The sequence below is a fragment of the Manis javanica genome, chromosome 5 (genome assembly GCF_040802235.1).
Source record: "Manis javanica isolate MJ-LG chromosome 5, MJ_LKY, whole genome shotgun sequence".
NCBI lineage: Eukaryota > Metazoa > Chordata > Mammalia > Pholidota > Manidae > Manis > Manis javanica.
In genome coordinates this window covers 115,044,582-115,067,442 of record NC_133160.1, presented here as the reverse complement: position 1 = coordinate 115,067,442, position 22,861 = coordinate 115,044,582, and the positions used below count along the sequence as shown (strand labels likewise).

The 22,861-nt window shown below is 39.7% G+C and overlaps 1 protein-coding gene across 3 annotated transcripts in view; it reads left to right on the top strand.

Annotated features, from left to right (window-relative positions):
* LOC108406442 (alpha-fetoprotein-like) overlaps positions 1-22,861 on the top strand; it is a 49,301-nt gene that overhangs the window by 13,492 nt on the left and 12,948 nt on the right. For 2 of the 3 annotated variants that reach the window (XM_037003269.2, XM_037003268.2), the window contains exons 6-12: positions 5,017-5,114; positions 7,191-7,320; positions 14,119-14,333; positions 15,803-15,935; positions 17,353-17,450; positions 19,293-19,431; positions 21,849-22,075. In XM_037003269.2, the coding sequence (XP_036859164.2) occupies positions 5,017-5,114; positions 7,191-7,320; positions 14,119-14,333; positions 15,803-15,935; positions 17,353-17,450; positions 19,293-19,431; positions 21,849-22,075 (1,040 nt within the window). The remainder of the gene's footprint in view (positions 1-5,016; positions 5,115-7,190; positions 7,321-14,118; positions 14,334-15,802; positions 15,936-17,352; positions 17,451-19,292; positions 19,432-21,848; positions 22,076-22,861) is intronic. The other variant, XM_037003270.2, reaches the window with a different exon arrangement.

The window sequence follows — 22,861 nt, the reverse complement described above, 5'->3', positions numbered from 1 at the left end:
TGCCCGCACTGCCGCCCAAACCTGAGTATTCCCCTCAAGATCTTGAGTGGATTAGGAAACAAGTCCCGGGGGAAGTGTTTGGAGAGGGACATTGGGGTAGGGACCAGGAGGGTAGATTGATCTTGCCAGAAGCATTAGGACAGTACCTGCTTGCTAATCTGCATAAGTCCACCCATCTAGGTGGAAAAAAACTGCTCAGCCTTTTCCAGTCTGCGCAGTTGGTGTTTCCCCACCAGAATGAGGTGACTCGCCAGATCATGAAAGAATGCAGTAGCTGTGCAATGCTAAGACCAGCCCCAAGAGGGCTGCACCCAGCAGGTACCCGGGAAAGGGGGAGGGCTCCAGGGAGGAATTGGGAAATAGACTTCACCGAAATAAAACCAGGGAAGTATGGATACAGGTATTTGCTAGTTATGGTAGATACTTTCTCTGGGTGGGTGGAGGCCTTTCCAACCAAGCATGAGACTAGCCAGGTAGTAGCAAAAAGATTAATTGAAGAAATCATCCCCAGATATGGGGTCCCTGAAGCAATAGGTTCCGATAACGGCCCGGCTTTCGTTAGCAAAGTCCTGCAAGGACTAGCCCTAGCTTTGGGAGTAGATTGGAAGTTACATTGTGCTTATAACCCACAAAGCTCTGGGCAGGTAGAGAGAATGAATCAGACCTTGAAAGAGACCCTTTCTAAATTGGTATTGGAGACTGGTGGGGACTGGGTGACTCTCCTTCCCTTAGCCATCTTCCGTGCTCGGAACTCCCCCTATGTACATGGTTTAACTCCATTTGAGATAATGTATGGGGCCCCTCCACCTATAACTCGACGAGTGCAGCTTCCCGATGCAGAGGACCCGGCCCCTGACTATCTGAATGTGTTGCAAGTTCTTACTAAAGTGCAGCAAGAAATCTGGCCCCTGATCAGAGCATATTATGAGGGCGGGAAAATTCCGAGCCCGGAACATGGCATAGTCCCAGGGGATATAGTATGGGTCAAAAGACATCAAGTGAAGACTCTCGAGCCCAGGTGGAAAGGACCTTATGTTGTATTGTTTACCACCCCCACTGCTCTCAAGGTTGATGGTATCGCTCCCTGGGTACACCACACCCACGTTCGGAAAGTCCTGCCTCATAAAGACCCAGGGGCCCATAAGGAAAAGTGGAAGGTGCAGCAGCATCCTGCCAATCCCCTAAAACTACACTTAAGCCGAAGATGAAAGAGATCCTGCTAATAAGCTCCTTAGTATGGATCTTCACGGGAGCCACATCTGTGGGGATCAGAGGCACCAACCCCCATCAACCAAGGAACCTGACCTGGATGCTGATTGATAGTGACAATGGGGAAGTCATCAACTCCACACAACACAGTGCGCCAATCGGAACCTGGTGGCCTGACCTGTATTTCTGCTTTCGACAGATCAACCCCGTTTACCGATCCATCCCTCCAAATTTGGCTCGCTCCCATGGGTTTTATGCTTGCCCAGGAACAGGTAAAGGAAGGCACTGTGGGGGGGGGCATGACTTCTTTTGTGCCAGCTGGGACTGTGTAACCTCGAACGATGGGGATTGGAGATGGACAGTTACAGAAATCGATTCTGTCAAATTTACTTATGTCAACAAGGGCATCCCTCGTCACCAGCCTATGACCCTTTACAAAACCAAGGCTTGTGACAAAACGGACCAGGATTGGGTAAGAGTTCAATTCACCAAGACGGGCAAAAACACTGAGGTATCGCGCTGGATAAATGGACTAGCGTGGGGAATAGTGTATTATAAATATGGGGGGCATGCTGGCTCGACCCTCATCATTAAATTAACCGTGTCAACTCCCACCGCTGCCGTAGGTCCCAACTCGGTTATAAATCCCCAGAAACCTTCAATCCAGGACAAGGGCCTGAGCAAAAAGGATGAGAAAATGCCGACCAGAACGCTTGCTCCAGAGCCCACGAGAGGACCGAGTCCATCGACCTCTGGGTTATGGGCCCAGCACACCCCCTCCGGGTTAGATAATCCCATGTGGGAAATGGTGCAGGCAGTTGTAGAGACTCTTAACCACACCACTTCCTCCCTCACCGATCCCTGTTGGCTATGCTACCCAGGTTCACCCCCCTTCTATGAGGCAATCGGAATAAATGGCTCCTACACTATCAACAACTCCCATCCCACTTACTGGGACGGGAGACCGTGGGGACTTACAATCGCTCAAGTCTCAGTCGTTGGTACGTGTGTAGGCACAGTCCCGACGACCCAGAGCCAGTTATGCTCCTCCTATAATAACACTATGTGGGAGCAGGGAAAGTAGATTATACCCTCCTCAGGCTGGTGGCTCTGCTCAAAGACAGGCCTCACTCCGGCCCTATCCACCTCTGTGTTCAATGCTAACAGTGAGTTTTGTGTGCTGGTGGCCCTTCTACCTCGCCTAATGTATCATTCTCATGAATCTCTCCTTTCTTATTGGGAAGAAAGGCTGAGCCCCCACCGGAGCAAGAGGGAGGTTGTTACCGCCCTGACCATTGGAACCCTCTTCACCCTAGGGATGACAGGGGCAAGCACGGGGGTTGCAGCCCTTGTAACTCGAGAAAAGGGGCTCACAGCCCTGAGGCTGGCAATCGACAGAGACCTAGAACAACTCCGACAGACAATATCAGACCTAGAGCAATCCCTCACCTCCTTGTCCGAGGTGGTCCTACAGAACCGAAGAGGCCTGGACCTCTTGTTCTTAAAGGAAGGTAGGTTATGCGCAGCCTTAAGAGAAGAGTGCTGTTTCTATGTAGACAAAACAGGTGCAGTCAGAGATTCCTTGGCCAAACTGAAAAAAAGATTTAGAGAAGAGGCGTAAAGAATATGAAAGTAGGGAAGGCTGGTTTGAGTCTTGGTTCAAATACAAGCCTTGGTTTGCTACCCTTCTCTCGGCCGTTGCGGGGCCGCTCGTCATCCTGCTGTTGCTGTTTACGATTGGCCCGTGCATAATTAACAGGCTTGTTAAGTTTGTGCAGGAAAGAATTGACACTGTCCAACTCTTAGTCCTTCGTCAAAGGTATCAGGACCCAGATGCCACTGTGGAAGATTCCACAGTCTAATCAAGAAAAGGGGGGAAATGTAAAGGAGTGCAGAGAGCATTAAGAGTCAGGAAAAAGAACTAATAAAACTTAGCTAAACCTTAACAGCAGACCATTCCGGAATAGTAAGAGATTCAATGTCTAAACTTAGAGAGAGACCAGATCAAAGGAAGAGAGAGCGAGAGGCCAGCCAAGGGCTATTTGAATCCTAGTTTACTAAATCCCCATGGTTTACAACCCTGATATCCACCCTGGCAGGGCCCTTGCTTATTTTTATACTGCTTCTCACTTTAGGTCCCTGTATCTTAAACCGGCTAATAGCCTTTGTTAGGGAAAGAGTGAGTGCTGTTAGGTGCTAATGCTGAGACCGCAGTATCATTCACTCACACAGCAGGAAGAAACAAACATTCCATGATTGGAATGGTCAAAGGAAAGTGGGGAAATGTAGAATCTAAGCATTAGTAAGATTAGTAAATTAGCATAAGCATAGCCATCTTAGAAACCTAGAAACCATTTTCTGAGAGTGTGACTCAGAGGAAAAAAATAAAAACAAAAAAAACAAACCCTGGGCCTGGGTAAGGCCTTGAAAAACAAGTTAATCATGAGCACCGGGTGGTGGGCAGCTGTGACCCTTGGTCAGCTAACCTTGGTCAGTAAATCTTACATACCAAGCTTATCGTGCAGAACCTCCCTAACCATTGAGGAGTAGTCTTACCCTGCCCTTGCTTAACCCCAGGATATATGTCTTGCAAGAATAATGTATAGTTATAGAAAATTGCTATGAGTTAAGTGCTTTGAAATTGCTATATAAACCCTTGGCTCTGAGTGCTCGGGGTCCTTGTTGAGACCCGCTGCATCGGGCTGACTTGGACCTCAGCTAGCTAGCTGAATAAAGACTTTGCTTGAATTTACATCTCTATGCCTGTGTAGTTTGTTCTCTGGGGAAGCCTCGGAAGCCTGGACCCTAACAGTATTAGATTTTAAATGAGTATAATACAACAAAATAGGGATAAAATAAAACTAAATGTATAACTAATTATGAAGTATAATTATAAATACAATTATTATTGTGCCAATTCTGTGGTTTGGATATTGCCTTTGTTAACATTTTCTAACTTTTTTGAAAAAATATTTGCAGTTACCCAAAATAAATACTGGGTCCATATATGTATTAAGTGAAAACATAGAGCTGTTATGAAATTTAAAAATATTACTTTCACTTGCACCCCACAGAGAGATGCCGATTTTGGTATATTTCCTTTCATTTATTTTTCCATTCACAGATTTTATTTTGTATGTTGCTGTGATCACACGGAATATATAGTTTTGATCAAAGATTTAAACAAACCTATGTTTTATTGGAAGTAAATATTTTTTACAAATTAATGTGCCATTACTTCCTTAACCATCACTCTGCTGTTGAAGAATTTATCTCCAAAATTTTGCTATTGTAACAAAACATACTTGTTCTTTGCATAATTGTGTTTTTATTTACTCGGAAAAATTCATTTGTAGGAGTTTCAAAAGGAAAAATCCTAGGTTAAAGAATATAAATGTATTTGGGGGGACGTATTAAAAAATATTGTGAAACTGGAGCATATATTTTAAATAAACAGGAGGAGGTGTGTCCAAGATGACAGGGTCAATAACTTGAATAAAGCAAAGCACGACTCAAAGACAACACTGAAATTTATTCTAGCGGTTCTCTGACCTTTGTTTGCTCACTTTCTTGTTCTCGTTTATATTCCAAGAAGTTAAGGTTCTTGAACAAATGATCTCTGGGGAAGTAAGATGTTATTTTTTCAAAAACACATACATTATCTTTAGCATTTGGCCGCTTTTAAATAAGACAATAAAAACTTTCTAATTTTGAGGAGATAACACAATTTCTAGTTTTTCTATTCTTCATTAATGTCAAGATTAACTTTTTCTGTTACTACTATATAGGTTGTTTTTCTAATTACAGCTCGAACCCATCAGAACATACATTAGAGAAATATCTTTGAGACATCACCATTTATGTGAAATTGGGATTAAATTCAGTCACAACGTAGCAAAAGCAGTGTAAGTCACCTCTTCAGATTGTGGAATTTACTGCTGCTCTATTAACCCGTTAGAGCAAACTCATTTGAAAAACCATTTATCTTCTTTTTAATAATGTCTCTCAGTTCAAGCATGTCTTCTTTCTCTACATGTGTGCTACTTGCCTGGCCAATAACACATGTAGGGCTATGTGTGAAATGGCATGATTGAGCCTCATCTCCCCAGTATTTCCTGCCTCCATTTCTTCCATCTGCTCAAATGCCTTAGTTTCTTCCTCTGTGAACTAGTTTTTATGCATTCAGATGTTGGCACTTCGTTGTCCCGCATGATAAAGGCTAGAAGACACAGGGTATTCTTTTCTCTCGGAAAACAGGAAAGATTTGGTTCCAGTGTCCTGGAGAACAGAAAAAGCAAGTTGTGTTTTTTGGGCTGGGTATAGAGAAGTTGGGAAATTTGGTGTTACTCAGTTTCCTGGCCTAAACTGTGTTTCTGTCCAAGTTTACCCCTGAAGACGTGCATTTTTCTTATATTACCTTCTTCTCTAACCTAGTGATGCTGGGGTTCTTGTTTGCGGAGTCGTAGAATGGACTTAGCAAGCAGTCAAGGTAGGAGAGCCAGGGAGACTTTTATTGAGAGAGACAGTGAGAGAACAGACAGAGCTCCTGGCATGAGCCAAGAGGGGACAAGAGAGCCCGTAGTGAGCCCGTAGTGGTGCGTTGTCTAGGCGATTTATAGACAGCTGAGAGACAAAGAGCTAGGGATGTAGATCCACCAGATGGTCTCTAAATGTTTATCTTTGAAGAGACACTAAGTTTCTTATCAGTTTTCTAGACTATTGTAGAGTTAACATAAGAAATTTACTGTTTTGATCCTTTCTCAGAGTAGCAGTTTCTTGGTTTGGGAGCATATCAGTCAAGGCTGATTGTTTTGCTTTCAAGGTGAGCTGAGTTATTGACTTGATTAGGACTGGAGGAGGAAAAGCAGCATCTGGGTAAAGTTAAAGATAAAATGGACTTTTTAGTAGGCTAAAGTAAATTTTACAATAGCTTTATTCAATTGATACAAACAAGACATGGGCTATGCTGAGGTGTTTTCTTATCTGGGAGATGTTCAAACATTCCAGGCTAAGTTACTCCTGGCTTTTTAGTTTTAACTAATCTTCACTGAAGAATGCTTATATTCTTAGTTTGATATTTTACTTTAGAGAATTAATGTGACTCTGTTTTGTTTAATTGTTTAATATGGAGTTTTGGTAGGGGTCTTTTTCCAGAGGCCCTCACCTTTCTCTGACTACACTCACAGTCCCTGTCTCACTAGGACAACATTGGGCTGCCTGGAAACTCAGTTCTTATATGGGAGGCCCATTTTCCCTATTGCCAGAGAAATTTCAGGATTGTTGCTCAGTTGTCAACAGAGAGAGACAAGGGAAACCCAAGTCTCCCCTCCTATAATCACTGTTCTTTATGATGGAGAATTTAATTTGGAAAGTCAGGTCAGACAAATTTCCAAATTACCAATCTAAGCAACTCAACTTCTTTAAGTGATAATTTAAATGGTGAAAATGACTGTATTTTACATGATTATGAACTGAATCATGTTTAATTCCTTTTGTGAGTTAGATTTTTGTGAGAACCTGGGTGCTCACACTGAAGAAATACAAAGCATTGATAATATACTCTCTTCACCCTACATTTGCAAATGTTTAATTTTAGGGGAAAATCCCAGGGCAAAATACCTTTGAAACTGAAATCAGTCAAAGGGAGAAATAAAGTGGGAGAAACCCATTTATTTCTTGTAAGCAGTCATCCTGCTTCTCTCTCAACCTGGCTGCAGAATAAGAGAGCCCCACCCAACCTCTCCGGTCCAGATAAGCCTTCCTCGCCCTTGTAATTACTTACTGATATGGAGATGGACGATTTCTCTTCACCCCTTGAAAACACCTATTGTGTGTGGCGATGCACTAAGGCCAGGCAAGAGATTCTGGAAATTCTGCAGTTTTACCCACAGTGTTTCTATTCTTTAAGTTACTGGAGGAACTAGAACTAATTTTGAAGGAATTCAAAATACAATTTAAAATATATTTGTTTTTCTTTCCAGGGTATTGGTTCTGCTGACTAAAAAACAACCTAAAGCTAGCTTTTCTGAAATTGCCAAACTGGCCATGGATGTTAAAAATCTGCATCAGATCTGTTGTGAAGGAAATACAGCAGCCTGTGTGCTTGGCAGGGTAAGATCCTCTCTTTTCTTAAAACTCAACTTCAGCCTTTAAAATACTTGCAATTTTTAAATAAAGGTGGCAGTGGTATATAATGAATCTGTTAGGTAGGAAGATAGACATGAGGAGCCGGGAAAGGGGAAGATAAAATTCAAGGAAAAACTGCCCAAACTGCCCAGGTAGGGGTCCCATGTGAAGACAGCACAGGCTTTGCAGGGAGGTAACTTCTTGGCCTATTAGGACCAGGCCAAACCAGTCCCAACCTGATGCCAGTGTGAGCACAATCGAACAAAACTAAGAATTGCTCAGAATATGCCTCATCATAGGAAAGGACATGCTCAGTGAGAGGGATGGCTGTATAGATGGACCCGTCAATCAATAACCCCACCTTGTAAATCAAAGTGGTACCTTGGAGCCTGAGTGCAATAGAAAGGCCTCCCGCCTGACCGATGAGGGCCTTGTCTACCTTGACTCTGGCCCACTCCTCCCTTGGAGTGTACTCAAATAAGTTTCCCTCTGCTCCGGTACTGTGTCTGCCTTTCAATTCTTTGCTGCAGTGGGGACAAGAACTGAGGAGAACAAACTCAACCTGCAACAAATCTAAAAAAGTAGTCATCATTTCTCAGTATTACCATTCTATGGCAACAGATTTTTCTTCCTCCCTCTCCCCATTGTCCTATTCCTTCCTCCTTCCTTCCTTTTCTCCATCATCCTCTCCTACTTCATTTTATTCTGCTATTTTTAAATGTTTAGAGATAGCCTCTAATCTCCTTCCAAATCGGGATTACATTACATTGAATTGTCAAGGAAAAATTCAATAAATCACTTTAAAATAAAAGACAGTTTTATTTGAGCCAAAATTTGGATCTAGACCCAGAAGGATATAATTCCTACCAGTAGGAGATAGGATCCAAATATCTAAGCCATACAAAGGTTTTATATCCCTGAGAAGATGGCAAGAGTCACTGAATTTGAAAGGTGTACATTTCATTTACATAAGATAAGTTTTGCAAAGGAAAGCATTGGGGTCAATATTCATCCTGGCAGGCATCTGGATCCCAAGGAAATAAGGAGATGGACATTTTGCTGTTCTTTAACAGAAATGCACATGCCATTTGTCTAGCATTTAACTCAGATAACAGTAATTTTTTTTCTTTCTTTTTCTTTTCATTTTTCATGCATGGCCATTTTGAGATCCCCAGAATTAATGAAACCTTTCAATACTAGGCCTTAGACATCTTTTCTGTGGTCCCTAGTGTAGTGGTTAGCTTTTCTTTATTTCACACATCTTTTAATCTCAAACAAGCCAGAATTGCAACCTATACCCACAGGCCACATTAGCCTGGAGGAAAGAAGAAGGAATCAAGACAGAAATGTGTATCAAGGAGTGTAAGGCACAGGGGCATGGACAGCATAGAACACACCTGCCCAGATTCAGTGGAAAATTTCAGAATTCGAGAGAAGGAAAAAATAGGACTATCAAAACCTGATGAGGCTTTGGTAAATCACACAAGACATGTTTCTATCTATTCTTCAAGTTAAAAATTGAATAATATTCATCATGATAAAAAAAAAAACCCAGAAACAAAGAAAGACTGAAATCATGATTTCATGGAGAAATCCATGACTTTTATGAACATTAACAGTACCCTCAACCATTTTAGTTCCATTATGCAGCAGATTAAGAGATGTGAGTGACAACTGGAATTAAAATGAAAATCACTGAATAGAACACTCGGTAGAAACCCTAGGATTCTAAGTCATCAAATGTTACTCAAATAGATTTGGGGTCAGACCACAGCTTTTCTTTGGCAGCCATTGCAGTTCTCACGTCTGAGGTCAGTGCTGTTCAGCTCTATGACTCGGAAAGGTAGCAGCTGCCACTGCCAATTCCATCCTGGAGACAGGCAATATAAGGTTGTTTGCTAAAATTTTTTTTTTTGTATGCAAGAAACTTAAATGGTACTGGAAAGAATACTATCCTGAATACTCAGAAGAAGTGCTGGTTCCTCAGGACAGGTTATCAGAATCCTATTTGTATGGAGATTAGGTGAGTTTGGGGGAAGAGTAAAGGGAACTTTAAGGTCTGACAGAATCAATCCTAATTAAAAGAAAACAAAACAAAACAGAATCTCTAAAATCATAACACATAACAATACATAAGACATGACACATAAACATGCCAAACCATGCCAAATCATGAACTCCAGAATAGCTGCCATTATAGTCTACACTATGGTAGGAATGTCAGAACAGTCTATAGTTATTTGATTGTATTAGCTAGTATTCACAAACAACATGAAATAATTATAGACTGCTCTGGAACAGTTTTAGAGTTATTGGCTTGAAAAAAATATTGTTTATGTCTTAAGAGACTTTTTATTCCATTTTAGAGGTTGTTTTATTTTTATTGTAGGATGTATCTGAGCATTAGTAAATGTTCTTTTGCTTTCTTAGGATGATGATTTGGTTTCTATTGTTTGATTTATTCATTGATGAATTATACAAAAATATTTATTAATTTTAACCATCTTTACATTGCTCAAGTCAGTCTCATTTTACTATATTATTATATATCATATATATAATTTCAAATTTTTGCATTTGTGTGTAGATATGAGAATGATCTAGAACTTTCTTTTTTGGCATGTAATTTTTCAGGTTTTGGTATGTTGTTCTGCTAACTTCCAAAAGATGAATTAGAAACTTTTTCCTCTTGAAATCTCTGAAATAACTTAAATAGTATCAAGACCATTCTGTGACTCTTTGACAGAACTTGTCCATCAAACTGGAGCAGGGATTGTGATAGTAACTGGTATGAAGGCTTTTGCATTTTTTTGCTACAAATTCATTTTAACACTTTTCAGTTGATCCTCATTATTCATGAATTCTTTACTTGTGAATTCTCCTACTTGCCCAAATTTATCTGTAATCCCAAAGTCAATACTCGTAGCACTTCTGTGGCCATTCACAGACTTGTGCATCCTCTGAGTCATGGAAAATTGGAGTTGCCTGTTTAATATAGTCCCAGCTGAGATGGAACAAGGCCATGCTCTGCCTTCTTGTTTCAGCTCTCAATACTGCAAATAGGTGGTCTTTTTTTGTGGTCTACTCAGTACCGTATTTTCACATTTTTGTGTTTTCTTATTGGAGACTTAGCTGTTTAAAATGGCCCCCAAGTATGGTGTTTAAGTGTTGTCTCATGTTCCTAAGCTTAAAGAGGTCATGATGTGCCATACAAAGAAAAAAATGTGTTAGATAAACTTCGTTCATGAGTTACAGTGCTGGTGACTGTGAGTTCAATGTTAATAATTCAGCAATGCATATTAAATAAGGTGTCTTTACATGGAAACACGTAAAACAATATTATGTCTTCATCTGTTGACTGTTGACAAAAAATGTGATCAGAGGCTTGCAGGAACTTATTCTTCTATTCCCTCTAGGGTTGGTCATTCAGTATTCACTATTGTGAATAATGAGAATCAACTGTACTTATTTTTTGTCAGCTTTTACAATATACATTTTCCTTTAAGATGTCTCTTTCATCAGCATTTTCTCATTTAGAAATGTAGAGTTCTACATAATATTATTTGATAATTTAAAACATCAGTTATATAATTTTAACTCCTTTTCCCCATGTATTTGTGTTTTCTTCAGTTAATTAGCTTTGCAAAGGGACTATTTAATTTATTGGTCTTCTTCAAAACAAAGTTCTTGGACTTCTTATCAATTCTACTGGATTTCTTCCTTTGAATTTTATTAATTCTCTTGGGTTTGTTTAGTTGCTTTTATCTCAGTTGTTTTGGTTTACTTCCTAGTTTATACTCATTTTCAATAAATTTGTTAAAATCATTATTTCAGTTGAACTATCATTTCTTCACATACTATATTCCACTGTTTATTTTTAATTATTTAATTTTCTTTTGTTTAGACTATTTCTCCTAATGCTTTCTTCCTAATGCTTTTCAGTGTATAGATCATATACGTTTGAGCTGTGTCCTAGAAAGTTTTCTATTTTTATCAGTGTTCATTGTATCAGTTCATGATGCTTCACATCATATCAGCTCAAAAACTGAACATGCTTGTAATAGATATGAGTTTTTAATATTAAGCAATATAAATGAATAAGTTTATCAGCCTATTGAATTATTCAGTCAGCATAATTCAGTTTTACATGGTAAGGTTTTTCTCTTTTTCTTTGACTTCAAGACACTATTGGGCCAGCATTCTGGGATTGTATAGTAATTGCTATAGTACTAACTTTTAAAAAATGTTTTCTGTGTGCCAGGCACTAATTCTAAGGATTTCACTTTAATTTAACAAACAATTTTTTAGTCCTTACACTGTGCTGGACACTTCTATTTGTTTTTAACAGTTAATAACTCATTTAATTTGCTCAACCTTAGGATGTAACTATCATTTTATCCCGATTTTATAGATTTGGAAACTAAGGCACAAATAGGTAAAGTGGCTTGCCTAGTCACACTGCTGGGAAGTAGCAAAGCCAGAATTAGAATTTAGCTGTCTAACTTTAATTGCTGCTGTCAGCCACTACATTAGTTAATTTTCCCACTGAGGACTGCAAAGATGCTGTCTAGAAGACAATAAATGGTAGAAGTTTTTCATCTACTTTGAATGACTGTATTTTTGCAGTTTCTTTCAACAATTTTTCCTCCCCTCTCCTACCACCCTTTAAAAAACAGCATTTCCAATATATCTGTTCTTGGCCCATTGCTTTCTTATTTTATACATACAATGCCAGATAACTAGCCACAGCAAGGATTCACTCTCCCTTTCCATAGTCTAGATTAGTTGCTGGACCATGAACTACATTTCCTGCCTGTTGCATAACTAGGTGGGGCAACCTGACTGAATTCTGTCAGAAGGGATGTATGCCATATCTAGGCCTGGCCCATAAAAATCTGATCAAAACACCCAAGTGCTAGAGCAATATTAGCAACCACAGGCTGTAGATGACACAGCCTCTGTCAGCCTGGTTCCCAGAACTACAGCCTAAGAGGCAACAAACCTCCCTTCTCAGTAGAACTTTATTGAGAAAGAAACAAACGTGATTCTATTAAGCCACTGAGAGCATGCTAGTCACCTAACTAATGTGCACCTCTCCAGTACGGACTCAACCTGACCCCATGATGTGCCTTCAGTTCACCACTCTTAGATCTAGACCTTCAGGCCATTTTCCTTTCCTGAGTGTTTAATCTTATGTCTCAACTACTTAGAGAAAATCCCCATGTAGATGCCTAAAGGATGTCTTAAACCATCTGAACTCTATATTCCAACAGTGAACTCTGGTTTCCCTTTTGAATCATTCTATTCAAACCTGTTCTTCTCTCCTGAATATAATTTCAGGTAACTGTGCTGCCATCAACCCAGTCTTGTATGTCATTCTGGATTCTTTGTCCTCACCTTACCCCTGCCTCCAATCTCATTACTGTTGATTAAAATTAAAATCTTGTCCATTCTGCCTCAGAAGTTTACCCAACCACTCATTTGGCCAGCCTCATCATTTCTTGACTAAATTTTCTTAGTAACCTCTAAATATTCTATATACTGTTTCCCAAATATGTCATGTTCTCTCATGTCTAAGATTGTTTATATATAAAGATGAATGATTCAACAATGCTCTTCCTCTTCTTTGTTTACAACTAACTTTTATTTGCCCTTCTAAACTTAAATTGCTCAGGATTTTCACTCTGACCTCTATCCAACCTGGATTGCCAGACTCCTTTTACTTCCAAAACATCATATATGCACTTCTCTTACAACTTCTATTATAATGTATTATTACTGTTGCTTGTTACCTAACTCTCTACCTAAGTAGAGTAGAGCATATTTGTGTGTATATATGCATAATAATTGAGTAAAATATGTAAGTGTTGTAGTATAGGAGAGGAAGAATTTTCCTGTATGCTTTAAAGTTCTTCTCAGTGGTCTAAGAATCAATTTGACCTGAGACATATTAACAGGAGAAAACAAATTTTAACCTCCTGCAAACAGAAGGGAGGCCCAATAATGAAACTGGCACCTAAAGAAATGACCAAGGCAGGAAGTTTTCACACATTTTAGACAAAAGCAACAATAAATCTGTGAGGAACTGAGGAGACTTATGTCTGGGATCTTAAATTAGGAAGGAATTCTAAACAGCACTTGGGCTGGGGTAATAAGTGGGTACAAAGCAGCAAGATTGGTTTATGTGGACTTCTAGACTATGAATTCCCTCTCAGGTGATAAGAATGCCTTCTGCCTTCCAGGTGAAGGGAGGATTTTTTACTCTCCAGGGATTTGTTCTCTGGTTTCAGGAGGGGCAGACTATCCCTCTTGCTTCTGCTATTTCTCCAGTTGTTTTAATTCAAAGCGACCAATATGCCATTGCTGTACATCTTGGGGAGGCCTGGCCTGGGTCCCCACATTAATATAATAGTAATATTTATAGTAAATGACAGAGACAAATGGTTCCTAAACTGGGATCCTCAAACAGTAACAACAATAGCCAGACCACAAAACTCTTCACTGGTATTTTGTTGGGCTAACATGGAAACAATAATAGTGCATCTCCCCTTAAGTTCTTTAAGAGATGTTACAAGAGCTCATAATAGTTGTGTAAGATCAAATAGAGAAGCTTTCCTTATTAGAATGAGTTACTATAAATTGCTGTTTTGATCTTTCAGTTTATCCAAGGATAAAGCAATATAAGATGCCAGGTTTTTCTCTGGTTTTCCACCAATAACAATAAAAATACTTAAGTTCAGAATGAAGTTATCAAAAGCAACTGCTCCCTTTTATATTTTATAGAGCCAGCTTATGAACTACATCTGCTCTAATCAATCTATCCTGTCCAGCAAGATTGCTCCATGCTGTGTGTTGCCAGAGCCATTCCGAGGCGAATGCATTATCAACTCAGAAAATGATGATAAACCTGATCTTTCATGTCTGCCTATCAGCAGATTTACAGAAGATCAATTTGTATGCCAACAATTCACTGACAAGCAAGACGATTTCCTACACGAGTAATACAGAGTTTTGTAAAATCTTAATGATCAAGTATATTTATGGGTTGTTTTGGGGAAGGTTGTGAACTTGAATGATGACAGAGGTTAGCCAAGGATGTGAGTGACTACATGGGAACTGGGACCAGGAGGAGATGCTCTGTGGAGTCCAGAGCTGGCATCCACTATACAACTCCAGCCACTTGTTGCTATACACGCTTTGGGGGTTTAGTCTACTCCCTTTTGAAAGAAACTGGAAGTCTCATGATTTCTGAGTGTTGATAACTAATATAGGAATTTTTAAAAACACTATGAGGATCAAGTGTTTGCAAGCTTTTCTGTAAGGCACTTAGAGTCATCTCTAAGTAACGCCATTTTAAATTAAATTAATTTTATCATTAAATTCCAATTAATTTAATATATACTGTCAAAGCCATGGTGTGGGATTTAAAAATTGGAGAGATGGAGTATTAACATCTCTGGTGCCCATCCAGAAATGCATATTAATTTGTACATAAGACAAACTGATTTCGGTATATAATATTAAGACAATATTGTTGTGTGACCAAAATATTTCCAAAATCATTTTGGGAATCCCTATTTGGAGCAGCTAAATTTCAACAAACATGGAAGCTGAGTTTTCTTTAAGTTCTTTGTAGAATGACTTAGCTATATTTCTGAAATTACATTTGATGCTGGCTAGTAAAAGCAAATGTCTCTACATGAACCCACTTATTCAGAAACTTGCACTTGGTACTGAAAAAGTTGATGGGTGTAGCTTCCCAGTGGAATCACACTAGATTGAGTTGGGAGACCTGAGTACCAGTCTAGCTTTGTCGTGCATGAACTGTGGATGTAGGTCAAGCCACTTAATTCCCCCAGCTTTTGCGTTTCGACTGTAAACTGAGGTGGTTGGAAATGATCACTTCAAAGGGCCTTCTGAAATTCCATGATTCCTTTGAAAATATTCTGGAGTACACATTTATTTCTCTTTTCTGTAACCTAGAAGAATGTGCAGATTATGCATGGACTACTCACGCTTGAAGACTTCCATAGAAAAATAGGTGAAAATGGTCATTTAACACCTAGCCAGCATTGTCTTTAAAAAAATTTATAATACTTATAAATTCTAAACTCAAAGATCATTGAGAAAAATGTACTCTTACCCAAACATTTGAAAGTAATTTCTAGTAAAAGTTAAATACAAACTCTGAGCCAGGAACTATCAGCTAATCAGAAGGTTTTTGGTCCAGATTCTGGATCTGCCACTTACTAGTGTGTGACTTTGGAAAAAATCATGTAATTTTGTGGACTTGAGTTCCCTATCTCAAAATGAAGGTAATAAACCTTCCTAGCCCTCAAAGGTTTCCAAATGCCTAAGGTCAGTTAAAATATTGAATAAATTTCATAATCATAATTGGCTTTTGAAAGGAAACTCGAGGTCTCTGAGTTTTACTGTTTACTTTCTAATATGTTTCATATGGATATAGGTTTCTTTATGAATATTCAAGAAGACATCCAGAGTTGGCAGTTCCAGTGATTTTAAGAGTGGATACAGTGTATCGAAATTTGTTGGGAAAATGCTGTAAATTAGAAAATCCTTTGGAATGCTATGGCCATGGGGTAAATTCCTTTTTATTTTTTAACCTGTTACTAAGAAGGGATTACAAACAGAGGAAAAATTCCAAGGTTGGTAGTAGTGCCATTCTTCTGTAATAAGATAATAACATGGGCTTGCTAACTGCAAGCACTACATACGAAATGTGATTTCCATCTAAACCAAAGGACACATCATCCTATTGCAGCAATTCTGTGTGAATCACCTTCTTGGGGATTCGGTGCTTTAGGAAACTTTCTTTGTGCAATATCTTCTTTAAAGTGAATGTCTGCTTGGTATAGTAGCATGGTTGCATGGAAGCACAGCCCATTACGCATGGAAAGGTAGACTATTTCCACAAAGCAGGCCTGGAAACTGTCCCTTTTTTAGGCCAAAAGTCATATTATTTATAGGCAACAGTTCCTGTTATGTATTTTATATGAAAAAAAATCAGGTGGCTTTACAAATCTTACCAGGTGATCAGTTATCTATGACTTACCAGGAGCCAGGTGGTTCTGGCTTTTACTGTTCTGAGCAATGGCTTACATATTTATTTACAGAGTGTGGAGGGTGGGGAGGTATGGAGGGTGGAGGCATCTCTAGTCCTGTCTGTGTGCAGGCTGGCCTACTAGCATCTTTCTGTTCCCAGGGAGAAGGACCAATGAAGGTGATTTAGTTTCCTGCAGGTTAGCACCCTCTCAGCATCCCTGGTAGGCCTCCATAGTAATAATTATAATAACAGCGCCATGCAAGAGCATGGATGTGTATGATTTACAACCAGTGTCCTATTTGATCCTCACAACAGCATGGTAACATAGGTACTGCCAGAATTATTAACTACATTTTAAAGCCTTGATAAAGAGTATTGAGTTTCAGAAAGTTCAAATGGCTTGTCCAATGTGACACAGTAAGAACAGGGCTAATAGTTTATTCTAGGCAAACAATTGACAAATCTGTATAATTTTCACTCTAACAAACACTGTTTACTAGTGTCAGTAACTGGATCTGAGTAGTTAAGATGATGATGAGTGTGCTTACTTAAAAGCTAAGCCTGCAAGGTCACTTGTATCTTCTCACTGAAATTTTATTTGCATGGTTCAAGAACTCTTTGAATTTGCAGATAACTCTGAGAATTTGTTCAGTTCACTTCAATGTGTGTTTGTGGCATGCTTTACTGTATTCAAGGCTGGTACATGTTTTAGTTAAATCATGATTTTATATCACAGGAAACTGAATCTCAGTCTTTCTGTGCCACTTTTTCTCCATGAAGTACAATGCCATTCTTGTTTTACCAAAACGTGTTCTCAAGATTTGCAAACTCACTAAATCAGAAAAGCCCCAGGGTTAAGCACCAAACTAGTACAGAAGATAGTTTTGCAATCTTATCTCAAGATTTACTGTTATAGTAATAAATAATAAACACTAATTATCTTTATTTTCCAGAAAGAAATGTTGCAAAGAGTAGTTCGTGAAAGCCGTGAGCATGTAAAAAATCACTGTGACTTACGGGAGGAGTTAGGAGAGAGTGACTTCCATGACAGGTATGCTTCTCAGGTATTGTCCAGGTTTCTGCTTGTTCCTGAGTTTTGTCAGCTCCTGATGCTGAGAGCTGCTAAGAGTCTACATCCAAACTGAAATCTCTGAGGCAGAGGAAGAAAACAGTTTCAGAATTAACCCAGCCATCTTTGTCTTCATAAGGTAGATGTCCACATAACCTTGGGTCGCTTTTACCTTGCTTTCTAGGCCAGTTTCCAGATTCCAGTCAATGCCTGGAGATTAGTGAGCCACCCAGGCCTTGGCTGCCTTCCAGAAACCTCTTTCTCGTGTTTTGCTCTTCCAGCAATTTTGAGTCAGGACTGCAGCAGAGATCTAATCTAGGATCCTTCTGTAAATTTCAAGTTAGATTATGTAGTAAATTTAGTATTTTCATCATAGAGAGTAAACAGATACCTAAGCTATTAGCCAGAGGGAACATAGCCGTGTGCGGAGACAGACTGTAAGTCCCTCTGTATTTTAAAGAATTAACATATCAAAAAGCAAAAACCAATTTTTAGTAATCTCTGGGATCTCACTAGTCTATTTAGAAACAGAGTATTGAGGAAAAGTTTAGCTTGATATAGTGTGCCATAATATTGAGCTTAAAATAAATGTCTAAAATAATGGATCCAGAAAAATTACTTTCTTTAGAGGGAATATTTAGCTTAGTACTTTTCTTTTATGTTGCGTTCAGTTGCTAATGTCTAGTCTAAGGATATGATCTGTGGTTCTCAAACTTTAGGGTATGTCAGAATTGCCTGGGGGACTTGTTAAAATACAGCCCCACCCTCAGAGTTTTTGTTTCAGTAAGTGTGGGATGCAGCCTGAGAATCTGTATTTCTTGCAAGTTCCCTGGGATGCTGCACTTCTGATTCAGGAGTCACACTGAGAACCACTGGAATAGGTGGGCTGTTTCACTGGCTGTTACAGCTAAATTCTTCTCCTGACCCCATTATAATCTAAATGCAATAATGATTGTGTTTTTTGTTGTCCTCAAACCCAGGTCTGTAGAGCTCTTACTTCTTAAAATCTCTCTCATATCCTTCCATGTCCACTACCACTCTCCTAGCTCCAGCTCTCACCATCTCTCACCCGGGTTACTGGAATGACCTTCCAACTATTCCCTTGTCATGTTGTCTCTTGCCCACCTCCAACTCAGTCTTTATGCAGCCACCATAATAACTGTATAAACAGTGTAACTCTCATTCTGTAACTAAGCTGTCTCCTTCCTCCATTTCCATTCTCCAACCTCCCCAATCAAAACAAAATCACATCTAATATCTCCCCTCCCTCTTCCCCTCCCCCTCAGTGGCTCATTTTTAGTTATTGTCAGATTTCAGCTCACATGTCATTTCTGCTAAGAGGCTTGACGCACATGCCTGGATGAGGTTAGATGACATTCTTCATGCCCCTACAGCTCCCTGTACTCCTCTCACTATGTCGAGTGTACCTGTCCATCGCCCCACTAGGGTATGAGCCCCCATAGCGACTCTTTGCTGATAGTCACGGTAGCCCCTATACCTACACATTGCAGACAACCGGTAAAAGCTTTAATGGCCTGTGTAGATACTTATTTCAGTAGCTGTTTTTGCAGCCATCCAAACAAGCTGTCATAATACCCTTCATAAGTAAGACAAAAATGGATCAGGGTGGAAATATGTGTGAAGTAGGAAGAAAATTCTAATTATATTGAATAAGCTATTGGGCCATTGAAATGAAGACTAAAGGGATAGACTTGAACTTAGTTTAATGCTTTGTTCTTCTGAAACCAGAGACAATGCCAGATACTGAGTCTTCATTTTAGGCACACAGCCATTGCCAGGAGTAAGAGGAAATTATTATTTCAGGCTCGTAGTCCTTTATACTAAGAAAGCCCCACAACTATCCGCCCAAGAGTTGGTTATGTTCACGAAGAACTTGGCAGCTGCTTCTACCAAATGTTGCCCACTGAGTGATGAACAGCAGTTTGTCTGCATGGAGGACTCGGTAAGCACTTCTGTGACTTCATGCTTGCCTGTTCTTGAAGTTCTAATTTTCAGCCCCCAGCAATCAGTCTCGAATCAGTGGACATATTTATGATCTGTCAGCAGAGCCTAAAAATGTTGTCCTCAGGAGAAACTCTTTCAGGTCAGCCCAGGCCATTGTCTTTGATGAGCAGCAGAGGTAAGACTGTCACTTCCCTAACACTGGGGACGTCAATGCAACAAGCCTGCTGTCTGGACCATAGCCCTGTTTCTTGGCATGCAAGTCAATAAAGGCGATCTTGTCAGCAACTTCAAAGGTGATGTTGATTTCAGCCTAACTTGTCTTAATCAAATGTATAGGAAAAATATGCCCAGGCTTCCTGCTGTGCTTCTCCTTTACTCTTGCACCCTTACCATACTCACCACTCTTCTGACACCATGCGTGGGGTTTTGCCCACAACAAACAGTTCTGGGTCTCCTACAGTTTAACTTGGTTTTGACACTATCTACCTGGAGAAAGAAAGCATCAGATCCCACAGGTTAAAGGCTCAGTCCTATAAGACTGCTCCCACCTACTTCAGGTGACAATCCAAAGTCCAGGTTGTCATCTGTGCTTCTGTCTGATCAGCTATAAATCTGAGGTTCCCATGTCTCTTTCACTATATTTGATTAATTTGCTAGAGTGGCTTACAGAACTCAGAGAAACACTTATGTTTACCAGTTTATTAAAGGATATGATAAAGAATTAAGATGATCAACCAGAGTGAGGTCTGAAAGGGTCCTGAGTGTAAGAGCTCCTGTGTCCATGGAGTTGGGGTACATCATCCTCCTAGTGTGTGGATGTGTTCACCTGCCTGGAAGCTCTACAAACCTCATACTATTTTTATAGTATGGGTTTTTTATAAAGGCCTCCTTATATAGTCATGATCAATCATTAACTCCATTTCTAGTCCCTGTCCTCTCTCTGGACAATGGGGGTGGGCTGAAGATCCCATGCTCCTAAGCATGGCTTAGTCTTTCCGGTGAGCGGCCTAACCTAGAAGCCATGCACATGTCCACCCAGAATCACATCATTGTAACGAAAGACGCTCCTGGTACTTGTGTCACTTAGGGATTTATAAGGGCTTCAGAGGCCGTGTGTCAGGAATGAAGGTCAAAGAACAAATATTTATATTTTCTGATATCTTATACTTAACAGTGTTGATTTATTAGACAGGTTCTCAGTGTGTTCTTTTACCGTGAGCAATGTCCTTCCAATGGCAGGAGTAATTTGACCTAATAACTAGGTTACACTTTTTCTTACTGAAATACTTTGGAAAGCTGAATTAGGATATAGGTATTCATGCAAATGGAATCAGAAAGTCTTGAGGGATTTTTCTTCCATGCTACAGTGAAAAGTGATAAATTTTTCCTTCCTTTCATTGGAGACCATCCCTCCAGATACCTGGATGCTCAAGTATCTGCCATCTAGTCTTTAGCTCTCTCTCAAATGGTATTATTTTAACACTGCTGAATTCGTGTGGTGACAGCTTTATCTGCCCTATGTTCTTGGTAGGGCATCTCGTTTATGCTAAGTAGGTCTTTCTTCTAATAAAATATAATTGTTTTAGCTGCAGATTTAAAAGTTTTTATTATGTAGCTCTGCCTTCCTTTCATTCTACTACCCGGTTTTATTATCTAGTTAGGACTTTCTTGGGAACTCTTTTGATTAGACTTAATACATTCCAAAGACTTATTTTTAAGCAATCTCTTTGTTTACTTCTAAAATGGATAGACTCACTTGTTAAAGGTTGATGCTTATTTATTTCAATTACTTAATTCCCGAATACATAAGAGACAGGGAATTTTACTGGTCATTTCACTCAGAGGGGCCTGCAGGCAGCCCTGCAGATAGCACTAGGGAAATCATCTGACGCGGGGAGCAAGGCAAGATGACAGTTCTAGACGGGGATAAGGAAATGAAGGTGATAACTGAAATGGGATCCAAGGATTTCTTTCGTCATTCATTTATTCACTCAATAAATATTTGTAGGGCATCTACCATATACCAATGTCTGTAGTGGTTATAGATTTTCAGTTATAAAAAAGAGAAACACTAACCAGTCGTACATCTGAGTCAAATGAGCAGTACTGTTGATTTAAGGCTTGATTTTAATTTAATGAAGTATAAGAAACTCCTGTCTCAAGTCAACATTGGTCTAGAAACGAGACAGGGGAGGAACATGTTGGTGAAGTCACCTTGGGGGATGACAGGCAGAGGGAGGGCGAGTCTGGGAACCAGGCCACCTCTGACACCGTTGCTTTTCCCCAGACAGTGACACCCAGGTTGAACTAACGGAAACTGGAACTTCAGACTACTTAAATATATTCTTAGTTTCTCTGGGTAAAAAAAATAGCCACAAGCCTTCTGATTCTTATTTTAATTCTCTTCTGGGAAAGGCAAAGCTAATTCTTGGAGCTCTATGCAGAAGACATGAGGCAGAGCCTATCAATGCTGCTGTGGGTCACTGTTGTGATAACTCATACGCCTTCAGGAAGCCATGCTTTGATGATCTTACGGTAGACGGGACCTACGTTTCTCCACATTCATCCTGTGACCAAGTCATTGGCTTTAAAGAGGAGTTGTGCAAAGCTCAGGAGGAGGAATTCCAAACTGAAAAGCGAAAGTAAGGAGCTTTGTTTAATTTATCCATTATTGCCAGTAAGAGAGCAGGTATAGAGAACTGTAAACTGGACACAGATATATTTATTGCACGGTGAATGGAGCAGCTCAACGTTATGTTGTAGGTTAACTAGAACTGAGAATATCCTGCAGTCTTACAGTTACAGCTGTCATGGTTGCTACTCCAGTTTGATCAGTAATGAGATTGAATTCTATTCATCAGAAAATGTTGACAGAGAAGTACATTAATATATTTTTCCTAAAATTTGAATTTGGAACATTAATTTTATGAAGTATCTCATACAAAAAGGGTCTCATGGTCAAATATGTTTGGGAATACTGTTATTTCCTTGATTCTTTCAGAAATTCCTATCTTCCCTTAACCATGGAAATCCGAGAAGGACCGCAATAAAATAATCTGTTTAGCTTGTTCTAACTTAACATCATGTAGACCATAGACACTATTAAGATTCTGCAGGACTAGTACGCTGGCCAAGTGCCCTGGGATTTTCCTTTCGGGTGATGTGCGTCATAGTATGCCATTATTTCTACTGCCACTTCTACTGTTACTAGGAGTGACTGCTTTGCTTGGGTGATTAGTAGTGGGTGCCAGCTGGGTGATAATGTACTGCCTGTGAATTCAACTCCTGAAGTCCTTGATTTCCTTCTCCTCCTGCTCCCCTACTCCCTGACATGTAGTTTCCTGCCCCAGTTGTATAGGGCTTTGGAGTAATTTCTCAGAATATAGGAAAACATGATTGTCACTAGAAACTCACAATACTGGAAATTA